This window comes from Lygodium microphyllum, chromosome 8, assembly GCF_053477565.2.
Source record: "Lygodium microphyllum isolate KBCC chromosome 8, Lygodium_microphyllum_v1.1.10, whole genome shotgun sequence".
NCBI lineage: Eukaryota > Viridiplantae > Streptophyta > Polypodiopsida > Schizaeales > Lygodiaceae > Lygodium > Lygodium microphyllum.
This window is the reverse complement of record NC_141142.1, coordinates 14,404,415-14,417,235: the sequence shown is the minus strand read 5'-3', so window position 1 is coordinate 14,417,235 and position 12,821 is coordinate 14,404,415. Positions and strand designations below refer to the sequence as shown.

The 12,821-nt window shown below is 39.5% G+C and overlaps 1 protein-coding gene across 1 annotated transcript; it reads left to right on the top strand.

Annotated features, from left to right (window-relative positions):
- Positions 1 to 8,888: 8,888 nt before the first annotated feature.
- LOC148031994 (uncharacterized) lies at positions 8,889 to 9,471 on the top strand. The gene has a single exon (XM_087682610.1). It carries the CDS (start codon positions 9,042 to 9,044, stop codon positions 9,231 to 9,233), a length of 192 nt encoding a protein of 63 aa, XP_087538736.1. The 5' UTR covers positions 8,889 to 9,041; the 3' UTR covers positions 9,234 to 9,471.
- The last annotated feature ends 3,350 nt before the right edge of the window (positions 9,472 to 12,821 follow it).

Here is a 12,821-nt window from a genome sequence, read left to right as displayed (position 1 = left end):
GAAAAGAAAAAAGAGGGGGGAAGAGAGATATATATATAAGAAGAAGAATAGAGGAGAGAGAGAGAGAGGAGAGAGAAGAGAGAGGGGTGGAAAAGAGGAGAGAGAAAAGAGAGGAGAGAGAGTGAGAAAAATTTTGAGAGAGAGAAAAGCAAGAGAGAGGGGATGAGAAGAGAAAAAAAAAGAATTGCACAATAAGAGAGAGAGAGAGAGAGAGAGAGAGAGAGAGAGAGAGAGAGAGAGAGAGAGAGGGAGAGAAATAGCAAAGAGAGAATGAAAAAGTAGAAGAGAGAAAATGAAAAAATAAAAAAGGGGGATAGAGAAAATAAAAAAGTAGGGAGAGAGGGAAGAGAGAGAAGAAGAAGAAAAGACAAAGAGAGAGAGAAAAGAAAGAAAAGAGAAGAGAGAAAAAAAGAGAAAAGAGAGAGGAAAAAAAATATGAGAGGGAGAGAGGAGGCAAAAGAAATCAGAAGAAATGTAGGTTTGGAAATCCTCGAACCTCTAGAAGGCTTCCCGAACCTACCTCCTTCCTAACCCTCCCCTTTTTAATTAAAAAACCCCCTCATGTGTAATCTCTCCCTCTCTCTTCTCCTTCCCCTTTTGAATTAAACCCCCCATCTCTTTTACATATAGGCTTTCTCTCTCTCTCTCTCTCTCTCTCTCTCTCTCTCTCTCTCTCTCTCTGTCTGTCTTAGTTAGATTAAACTTTTTATTTTAAAATTTTCTCTTTTTTTCTCTTTTAATTAAATATTTTAAAGTTATTTTCTCTTTTAATTAAATCTATTTAAAATCTTTGTTTTAATTTAAAAAAATCATATACTAGAGAGAGGGGGAAGGGAGAGAGAGAAGAAGAAGAAGGAGAAGAAGGAGAGAGAGAGAGAGAGAGAGAGAGAGAGAGAGAGAGAATTATAGAAGAAGAGAGAGAATATGAACACAAAGTGAGAGAATTATAAAAGAGAAGAGAGATAAGCAAAGAGAGAAGAAATAAACAAGGAAAAGAAGAAGTACAAAATAAAAAAGAAAAGAGCGAGATAGAAGAAAAAGAGAGGAGAGAGAAAAGCAATGATAAAGATGATAGAAATAAAGAAGAGAGAGAAAATTAAAAACTAGGGAGAGAGAAAAGAATAAGAAGAAGAAAAGAAAGAAGAGGGGAGAGAGATAGGAAGAAGAAAAGAAAAGGAAAAAGAGAAAAGAGGGAAAAGAGAGACAAGAATTTAAAAAAGAGGGGAGAGAAAACAGGGAAGGGAGAGGGAGAAAAAAGATTGAGAGAAAAAGGAAAGAGAGAGGGGGTGAGAAGAAAAAATATGAAAAAATTTACACACACACACACAGATTTGGGGGGCGAGAGAGAGAGAGAGAGAGAGAGAGAGAGAGAGAGAGAGAACAAACATAGAGAAGGAAAAAGTAGGATAGAGAAAAAAAGAAAAAAAAGGAGGAGAGAAAGGGGAAAAAGGGGAGAGAAAGCCAAAGAAAAAAGAGGAGAGAAAATTTAAAAAGTAGGAAGAGAGAGGAAGAGAGAGAAGAAGAAGAAGAAAATAAAAAAAGAGGAGAGAGAGGGGGGGAGAGAAGAGAGAGAGAAAAAAGAGAGAAGAGAAACTGGGAGAAAAAAATATGAGAGAGAGGAGGCAAAAGAAATGAGAGAGAGAAGAAGTAGAAGAAGAAGAAGAAGACGAAGAAGAAGAAGAAGAAGAAAAGAAAAAAGAGGGAAGAGAGAGAACAAGAAAAACATATGAGAGAGAGAAGAAAAGAAAAAAGAGGGAGAGAGAAGAAAAAAGAGGGGGGAGAGAGAGAAATACAACAAGAAAATGAAAAAGGGAGAGGGGGGAGGAAGAGGACAAAGAGAAAAAGAGGAAAGAAAGACGGAGTAAAAAGAGGAAAGAGAGAGAGAAATAGCAAAGAGAGAAGGAAAAAGTAGGAGAGAGAAAAGAAAAAAGTGGGGGAGAGAAAGGAAAAAGTGGAGAGAGAAAGGCAAAGAAAAAATAGGAGAGAGAAAGAGAGAAAAGAGGAGAGAGAGAGAGAGAGAGAATAAGAAAAGAAAAAAGAGGAGAGAGAAAAAAAGAGAGAAGAGGGAGAGAGAAAAAACATGAGAGAGAGAGAGAAGAAGAAGAACATAGAAAACACGAAAGAAGAAAAAGGGAGAGAGAAAGGGAGAAAGAGAGAGAAAAGAAGAAAAGAAAATGAAAAAGAGGTCAAAGAGAGAGAAGAAAAAAAGAAAAAAGAGGAGAGAGAGAGAGAGAGGGGGAGAAGGAGGAGAGGAAAAAAAGAGAAAAGAGAAAGAGGGAGAAAAAAATATGAGAGAGAGACACACTATGTCAAGGGAATGGATCAATAGCAGTGGTGATTTACGATGCAAAATAGCAACCTTGCTATCCATATCACTATATACGTCACTATTAGCATTGGAAATTTCAATTTGTGATGCTAATAGCGATACATAGCGATGCCTAGCAACACTTAGCAATGCTAATAGAGCGACATCGGTTTGAGAAAAAAACGTCAAAAACCCAAGTGTGGCATTTATTGCAAACATTTACGAGAGAGAGAGAGAGAGAGAGAGAGAGAGAGAGAGAGAGAGAGAGAGAGAGAGAGAGAGAGAGAGAGAGAGAGAGAGAAGGTGAGCTCCTCATTGTCATTGCCACTATATCGTTGTCGTACGCAAAGAAGAGGGAGAAGTGCCGAGGGAGAAAGAAGGGAAGCTGTGAAGAGGAGGCACAAGAGAATTCATATTTGGGCCTTTGAAATATGTACATTGACTCTTCTTGTTTTTTTTGTATTTTCTTTTTTTCTTTTTTATTTTTATTTATAATAAAATGCATTGAAAGATAGGGAAAAAGGGACGGAGGGACAGAGGGAGAGGAAGAGAGAGAGAAAGGGGGGAAAGGTAACAAAGAGAAAGAGGAAGAGAAAAACGATATATAAAGGAAAGAAGAGGGGAGAATGAGTGAGAAAAACAACGAGGGAGAGTTGGGGGAGAGAAACAGAGAGAGAGAGAGAGAGAGAGAGAGAGAGAGAGAGAGAGAGAGAGAGAGAGAGAGAGAGAGAGAGAGAGAGAGAGAGAGAGAGAGAGAGAAACAAATAGAGAATGAGAGAGAAATAGGGAAATAGTGAGAGAATCAGAGAGAATGAAAAGTTTGAAAAATAAAGGGGGAGGGGGAAGAGAGAGACAAAGAGAGGTGGGGAGAGAGGGTCTTTCAATATCCTTGTTTTTTAGGTTTTTAATTTTCTATCTTTGATTTTGATTGTAAAGAGATGCGTTGAGTGAGAATCGGGAGGGAAGGAGAGAGAGAAATAGAGAAAAGAAGGGAGGGAAAGAAAGAGAGAAAAAGTGAGAGTGGGGAGGGAAGATGGGGGAGAGAGAGAGAAACAATGAGAGAGAGAGAGAGAGAGAGAGAGAGAGAGAGAGAGAGAGAGAGAGAGAGAGAGAGAGAGAGAGAGAGAGAGAGAGAGAGAGAGAGAGAGAGAGAGAGAGATGAAGGGAGGCAAACAAAGAACCGGAAAGAGAGAGAGAAAGAGGGGTGGGAGAAAAATAGAGAGGAAGATAGATAAAGATAGAGAGAGGGGGAGGGGGAGAGAAAAGAAATGGATAAAGAGAGATGGAGGTAGGCAAACAAAGGGAAAGAGGGAGAGAAAGAGGGGTGGGGAGGAAAATAGCAAGGGGGATATATGAAAATAGATAAAGGTAAAGAGAAGGGGAAAAAAAGGAATGGAGAGAACTGGAGAGAGAAATAATGAGAGAGAGGGAGGGGGGATGGAGAAAATACTATAGTTTATGTCTATGTGGTCATTGCATGAAGCTTTGATCACAACTTCTTATGAAGGGGTAGAGGTCTCTACTAAGGAGTGAAAATTCACAAGGAAATGTAATTCAAAGGTGACCACATGCTTTATTTGTTGTCATATCTAGATTTTATATGCAACAACTAATCTAACCATTTCAGTGTACAGTTCAAAATCTACAGTGTGGCATGGTTGCATAGGCAACATTTTTGAGTTAAGCGTATTGACAAAATGAGCTTCACAATGGATTGTGGTGTCATGGCAAAGTTTGAGCAAGAGAGTCCACAGCGGGCCATGGATTTGAATACCATAGTAGATGAGATGGAGTATTTTGGTAAGTTGCAAAATGTTACCTCAATGGATTACTATAGCTTCTCCATGATCATATTCGATGTACTGTGGTTTAAAATAGTATTGGAAGGAGCTGGGGCAACCATTCAATGAGATCCATCTAGATTTTTGGAGGTAGATTCCAAGAAAAGATAGAGGGATTTGCATGACATGTTTGTCCTACCAGGTCATTATTGTGAATAGGTGCGTGATCTTTTTTATTAAATTTTCCATGACACAAAATAGTCACATATGTTGATTCACTCTTGTATGTGATTTTGAATAGGTAATCTTCTATCCAAATCCTCAACAACCTCAATGGTGGTATGTTGTGCCGTTATTAACACCTCGGAGTGCACAAGTGTATGATGAAAGCAATGTCCCCACCGTGGAATGTAGGTAGAGAGGTCAATGTTGCAGAGGGTGAAGGGTGAAGAGGGCTTGGAGTGTGCAGAGGAGACATTCATGGGTAACATAGAGACGAAGAGATAGGAGGCCATGAATTTTTTGAGAATGAAATGGACTCCTCTTCTTGTGGTGACCTATCTATAGACCTTCAAGTGTGCATTGAGCTATGCCAAGAGCTTGATAGGGAGCCATAGGACGGGCCATATTTGTATCTGCTTGCTCAATTCCTTTGATAATTCACTTTTAAGGATACCTTAGTACATGTGTTTTAGTTAGCATCCTTTTTTGTAGAGTTATGTTGTCATGCTTTATCTAAATCCTTATATTGATTACGACTAACCTCATTTTTAATCTATGCAAGTTATCTTTGATGATACCCAGAGAGTAGGATGAGTCAAGGGATGATCGACGAGGAGCTACTGGAGATATTCATACGTATGTCTTTGGATCAAATGGCCCACTTTAGAGATATGGTGGTTGTTGTGGACGTCGTCATGCCATTCTGTGAGATCTACTTCAACACACTCCGATGCTTCGATCTCCAGTAGGCAATGTCGATGCTCTAGATTGGCACTAGATGGAGGGAGTGGTTCTTGATGGGAGGTGTTGCAGAGATGTAGATGTTGTGAACCCACGGTTGGTTCCAGATAGGGTTTCTACTTCTCACTCTCATACCAATTTTATAGAGGGTGGCTCAAATGGGTTTATGGAGACACCAATGCAATATGTTCATCTCGTTGGTCTGGTGGACACGTGTCATCTCCAACATTTATCACACTTGTAGAGACATCTACTCCCATGACTACAAGTTTCGCTAAGCCCCGTCCGCCACAACTAGGTGGCACCCCTATGGGTCCTACTTTGAAAGATACTACCCACATAGGTACGCTAGATGTATAGGGGTCTCTTGGTTATGCCGCCTAGGAGCATGGTCGCATGTAGGAGAGGCCACACCTTAGACATACCCTAGTAGGATAAGGATATCTCATAGATGACAAGATAGGTGTTGTGATCATGAATCGTCGATGAGGGAAGGAGGGTGATGTCTCACATGAGAGAGTTGTGCCAACAAGTATTTAAGTTTAACATTCTAGACTATTGGAAAAATATACCACACGAGAGCAAGGACTATATAGTGGCATCTTTGCATGAGGAGCTTCTGGCACCTATGACGATAGTGAAGTTTTCCATTGGGTGGATGATGGAGTGTATGCATGCATACATGTCACATTGACGATCAAACACATGCAAGGCAATAAAGAATGGCACCTCAAAGCCCAAGTGTGAATGTAAAGAATTGGTAGAGTGTCATGGAGAAGACCACAGACTCTCCAAGAGACGAGGGGCAGTATCAGGAGGCAACGAGGGCATGATTGGAGGGAGGGGTCATGCATTATCTAAGGAGTGGCGATCACATGACTTATTTGGAGGACATTGTAAATTTTCTTTTGGTTCTTCTTAGTTTCTTATTTAGAATATCACTTGGACTAACAACCTTGTTTTTAACAATGCTATTATGTTTTCTTTGCAACACTCTATCACAAACCGCAATCCCACAGGTTTGGTGACTCGATATGCAGAGAGACATGGTCTCACTGCATTTATCGATAGATTGTATATATGTGGCAGCGCCCAATAAGTCAATCCTCTTTCTTATCTGTAGTCATTAGTTTTTTTATGATGCATTATGCATGGTTGACTAATGTCTGGTTCTTTATTTTGCAAACGACGCTCCTTTGCATCGACACTCCTTTGCGTTGAGACGAGCTTTCTGATGGCGAGGATCTGTAACATCATGCACTTGGATTCGCAAAGTGCACATTATTAATTTCTTTTTTGGTTCTATGATCTATGTAGGCCTCTTCCATTTAGCATTCCTTAGATATATTTATCATCCTTTATATAAAGTCACACTTTGTGGTATTTACATATAGATTTTTATGTTTGGTTTGGACTCTCCTCTCCACGGTTCCATGTAATTTATGAGTTGTTATCACTAGTCTTGTACTTATTTTATAAGCTATCAATCTTGTGGTTTTAAGTAGTTTTTGTTCCTCTCTTGATGATGATTTTGTACTCAATATATAGTTGCTTTGCATAATATTATTTAGCACATATTGCTCTATGGGTGGCAATTTTTTTTCTCTGTAACCGTTGCTATTTGCATAACTAATTTACTGCATGTGCGTTGCTATCTTAGTCGGTATGTGCATTGCAAAATATCTCTATATGTGATGCTAATAATGATGAATTTGTAGAGATACCTATATACCGATGCTTTTAGCGATGATGGGGGTAAAATTTTTAATGAATATTTGTGTTGCTTTGAATGTTGGTATATGGCATGTATCTTGTAAGAAGAAAATAAAAAAGAGAGGAAAGAGAGAGAGCAAGGATAGAAGAAAAATCAGGAGATAGAAAAAAAGAAAAAGGAGGAAGAGAAAGGGTAAAGATGGGAGAGAAAGGCAAATAAAAAAGAGAAGAGAGAGAGAGAGAAATTTAAAAAAGCAAGGAAAGAGGGGAGAGAAAAAAAGGGGGGAGAGAGAGAGAAGAAGAAGAAAAGTAAAAAGAGGAGAGAGAGAGAGAGAGGGGGGAAGAGGAGAAAGAGAGAGAAAAAAAATGTGAGAGAGAGAGAGAGATAAGAAGAAGAAGAAGAAGAAGAAGAAGAAGAAGAAGAAGAAGGAGAACGAGAAGGAAGAATGAAAAAAGAGGGGAGAGAGAAAGAGTCAAGAAGAACAGAAAAAGGAGGAGAGAGAGGGGGAAAAGAGGAGAGAGAAAAAAGAGGAAAAAAGATTGAGAGAAAGAGGAAAGAGAAAGAGGGCGAGAAGATTGAAAAATAGGGAAGAGAGAGAGAGGGACAAAGTAGAAGAGAGAAAAGGAAAAAAAAAACAAAGAAGGGGAGAGAAAGAGAAAAGATGGGAGAGAAGGGCAAATAAAAAAGAGGAGAGAGAGAAGGGAGAGGCAAAAGAGGAGAGAGAAAATGAGGGAAGAGAGAGGAAAAAGATGAGAGAGAGAAATGTGAGAAGAGATAGAGCAAGAGAAAAAGACTTGAGATAGAGAGAGTGGAAAATATGGAAAGGGAGAGGAAAGAAAAAAATCAAGGAAGAGAGAGAAAAGTGAGAAAAATTTTGAGAGAGAGAGGGGTGAGAAGAGGGAGAAAAAAAGAAAAGATAGAGAGAGAGAAGAAAAAATAGAGAGAGAGAGAGAGAGAGAGAGAGAGAGAGAGAGAGAGAGAGAGAGAGAGAATAAGGTTTGACTTGAACTTTAAACTTTGTGAGATCCAATTAGTACCAATTTTGTGTATAGATGAAATTTTATAAGTTTGATACATAAAAGATATCATATATATATTTGGTGTTTTAAATTACAAAATTTTATAAATTGCTTTTAGTTTTATGTTTGACGAGATATATATATATATATAAGGGATATAGATTGTCGAGTGAAAGTTGTTGTATGGTAGCACAACAACTTCGCTTGCCGCTTCGAATTGACTTAGTGCTCCGTACAAAACACTAGAGTGAAAGTTGTTGTATAGTAGCATGACAACTTTGCTTGCCACTTCGAAGTGGCATAGCACTCTATGCATAACAATAGGACTTTTTATTCAAGTATATGTGATGGAAAATCAGAACTTCAACACGCATTTAGGATTGTGCCTTTATAGTTATCATGTATAAGAGGCTACACGATTCCAAGGCATAAGGGTACTAGCATGGACATTGTGAACCAATGATGAATTGAGAGAAAAGTGCTTGATAACTTTGAAAATTTTTCCTTCCAGCCGGCCTTCTTTTATCTCTTTTGTCCTTTGCAAACAACATTAATGGCCCTTTGATATAGCAACTCAATTATTAAGGGGTTGCTTGGCAAGATGCAGACTAGCAAAACTGATTGGAAGGAAGGTTCATTGGATGACCCCTGCTGCCGATAGATCATTTGATTGTGATAGTTGACTTGTTTCTATTTTTGTTGTAATTAAAGCTGCGTGCGTGGTATAGTGAGCTCGCTTGGGGGACTTTAGACTTGGTCAACAATCAACATATTAATAATAGTATAGAAGGCCTGAGGCAAGCAAAAGTTTGCAAGTTGCGTGGAGGGAAAGAAGACAACAAGGTCACATTTCCATGTTTTGGTACGTCAGAGTACACTTAAAAGTAGTGAGAGGCACATGTGGCTGTGGGGACTCGCGAGTCGCGAGTCGCGAGGAACACATCGCACCTGCATGATGATTTAAAAATCAGGGGCATTTTTCCAAGGGGGGTCGACCCATCCATCCATCCATGACCGTAACGTGGAGGGGTCGGGACTCGGGGCCCCGGGGGTTAAATCAAGAGCCCCAAAGCCAAACGGAACTCTTTTTCTTCGTACGTTGATGGTACGTAATAAGAGCGCTCTCTCTCTCTCTCTCAGAGAGTCTTTATATGCTGCTGCTTGTTATATATATATATATATATATAGGAGGTATAAGTGTTGGACTGGACAGCTGAGAGTGAGTGGGTGGTGGGCGAACTCTCTGAGATCAGAAGATGGGGCTAGGGCGGTTCCTGAAGGCCAAGTACAGGAAGCTGAAGCTGATTAAGAAGCTTGAATCCTACGAGAAGGTCGACCCGACAGCCAGCATGCGAGTGGAGGCCAGAAGCAGACTCGCGCAGAAGATCATCTCCGAGACCCTCAAGGCCGCAGAATCTCCTGGCAGGGTCAAATCCCTCTCCATCTAGCTACATCAAAACAAATCTCTCTCTCTGCTCCTTTGTCCATGCCCCCGCCTTAATTCTGCTTCGATCTTGTTTGTTATATAACATGTAACCTGATACCATGATCTCTCTCTCTCTCTCTCTCTCTCTCTCTCTCTCTCTCTCTCTCTCGCGTGCGCGCGTACATCCTCTCCCTTCAACGTCCCAGTATGGATCCTATCTCGGATGTATACTCCATAACTGAACCACATATTTTAAATTAGTCCTTTCCCCCCTTTCCAAATAGCTTAACTGTCGTAGATATCGCGCATCCTTAATTTTGTTATTGCTAGTCGTATAAGATTCACAATGAAGCAGCTAACTGCACCAAGAATAACCACATTCAAGCATTGCGTATCTCCAATTTTTGTGGGTTTGGAGCTTATCGTCTGTCTCATCATTGGTTTGATAATTAGAATCAATGTTTTAAATGCGTCTTATCCTAAGCTGAACTGCAATCCAGAAATCCTGTTGGGATATTATAGCATCGTGAGGTAGGTCGCACAGAGTATAGCCTGCGTCCACCAGCCCAGAAACATAACTATCATATTCTTTTCAGATCTTGACAATTGTTATATTGTCGTAACCTCAAAGCGAACATAAGTTATGATCACGGTCTTATCATGAATGTAATGTCATGTCCGTGTTAAACACAGGGACATACACATGTTATTAAGTCGCGATCGGTTTAACTTTGCGGAGTCTTCGGGCAGCAACGTCCTCGTTCGAAGGGACTGTAGTCACCGTGCTAGAATATAGGATACGATTTTATTAGTTTATGATTGAATCAAAGAATTTGAAAACTATTTCTATCTTTGAACTAGATCTAGAAAACAATTACATTGATTTAGATCAACGATAAATATATTTTTAGAGATTTTTTTGGTTGAGAGAAGCAATCAATGCCCTAAAATCAATAGCAAAAATAAAGGAGTATTATTTGTAATGAACAATGCCATCATTTTGTATACTAAAATTTTTGAGAGTCAAAATGTCTTACTTTATGGAACAAAAGACTACAAAATCTCACAATTGAATATCTTTTTTAACAAGCATGGACTTGTCCTCAGGAGATATACTAAGATAGTCCTCATTCTCAGAAGTGCAAGAAACATTGACAACCATTTTCCCATACTCCTTACCCATTCACTTATAATTGACAGGGCAAAGGACAACAATTTTTCTCTTGCAAACTTCATCCTCAGATTCTATAACCTCTTGCAGCTTTTCTTATTGGACAAACTCTTTGGGACGTAGTCTTGTTGGGTATAGATGTGTCACCTCCTTGATCTTTGGCCCTTTCTCTCTCTTGGACAATTTTGGTGGAATGTTAAGGATCTCAAAGGCTTTTTTATCAGTAGTAGACAAGGGCCTCAGTACCTTGTCGGATTTTGCTGACCATACTAAAATCTTTGTTCATCAAGGTCACCATATGAGCATGATTAGCAAAAATGTAAGCATAATTCATAAAGTCAATAACAAAGTCTTCACATGCCTCCTGAAAACAAATAATGGCTGCAAGTTGCCATTTCTTTTGCATGCCACTTTCAGTGATGGAAACCCTTGATAATTTATCATAAATTTTCTTGATAACTCTGATAAAACATGTATTTGGAATGACATGTTGTGTAGCTTTCTATGCCTTCATTATCTCACTAAAAAACTTCTGAATATAATAAAACCTAGACCTTGTCTTTCTCTTAGGCTTGGAAGGCTCTCCTCCATGAGCAGAAGAGGGTCTAAGTTGCTCTCTTTGCTGAACAAGTGCTCTAGGGTAGATTAGAAACTTGGCAGTTTGTAGAAGAGGACTGTCCTAGGAAGATCACAGGGTAGTTATTAATAACATGGAGCTTGCCATGGGCAGGAGGAGAACACGTAGTCTCTGCACTTGATTGCTTTGATTTCATGGTAGGAGACTAAGGAAAACTAGGGGTAGGAGGGATCTTAAGAGGGAAAGCTTATGGAACCACTGATGGCCTTGTCTCTTCCTCACTATCCTTGCTATTTTCTTTGTCCTTGCCATCACCTACTAGAAGATGATAGGAAGACCAATCAAAAAATACAAACCACACAAGGTAAGATATGGCGCAATAGGAGGGAAGTGTGATCTCATGAAGGGTCTATTCGCACCGTATCGTGGAGCAATAGCTAGCAGATACAATGCAAGATAAGTGAACCGTGATCCTACGAAAGGTCTATTTGCACTGTATTATGGACTATAGCTATGTCACGAGAGGAGGGAACCCTGATCCTGCAAAAGAACTATTTGCATCTGCGGATACAGTGTGAGACTTGATATGGTAGTATGATGTGGTTCAAGACCTATTCACGTTGTATTGTGACTGGAACGTAAAAAAGAAAATGCAAGAAAGGCGCGAGGATTAAAAGGCTGATACGTGCAATCCACATTTGTTCTTGTCTTTGGATTAATTTTTCTTGCTCGATATTGTGGAAAGACAATATGGCGTGATCTCTACGATGTATAAGCCTTGTGGGAGGTGCTCTTGCTTTGTATCTTGAGGAGCCAATACAACATGACAGAGGAGAAGTGTCAACACTACAAGAGGTCTCCTCATTCTGTATCGTTTATCAGCAAACAAGTGTGCCAAAAGAAAAGTAGATATGGCATGAAAGGCAAGACATGCAATCTGGGAGGGGTTGTTGTTTGCGTCGTATTGGTGGATGTCTAAAATGAGCCATGTAAGCTAGGATCGGTCTTATATACTTGTGTGTGGCATATGGCACATGGCACTATATTGTTAGTGGCTAAGGTTTGCCACATGCATCCAAGTGGTTGTCCATATGGAAAATCCTTCCCATTTTCTATGCTTTTTTACCAATTTTGCACTTGAACTTTTTAAGTCCTCCTTAACCTATTTGTGAGTTCCTTGTGCTATTTTGGGTGCTATTTTGTTTCAGTTGTTGTGGGAATCATGATGCGAAGCGAGAAATGTTGTTCGTGTGACGATCGAGTTTGTTTTTGTGCCATATTAGCATTTAATGATATAAAGTGAGCAGGTATTCTCCGTGTGGTCAGCTACGTCTATTCATGCCATATTGTGCATCCTTTGATGTCTGAACCAAAAGATTTTGTAGGCTCCCAAGATGTGATCACTCCAAAGAGAAAAAGAAGAAGATTGTCTTCAGGATCAAGGGGTTCTGATTGTCTTGCCTTTTCTCCTAAAATTCCCACTATTTCTTCTCCTTTCTCAGCAAAAACAAGTGTGGAAATGCCTAAGAATTCTCCAGTTAAAGGTAAGTCACCATTGAAGGTTCATGGATTGTCTCAAATCACAAAGGTTTCTCCCTCAAAAAGACGCCTAGACTTTCTTCTTCAGAATGACGTGGAGTTATCTTACTATGGAACTGCAAATGATATTTTTCTTATATGGTTTCCTAAAAAGTGTCTACTTTTGAGCCTTCCATTGAGACATCAGCCAGACATCTCTTGTTTTTCCTGAAAGTGCTAGATCTTTTCTTAAGCAAACTTGACCTCTATGAAAATCCATTTTGGATATTAATGCCTTACATTTTTCAATACACTCATCCTATAAAGACAAGGGCTTAATCGAT

Excerpts from the sequence above, each read along its gene's own strand:
- LOC148031994 (XM_087682610.1), top strand. The coding sequence starts at position 9,042 with ATGGGGCTAGGGCGGTTCCTGAAGGCCAAGTACAGGAAGCTGAAGCTG.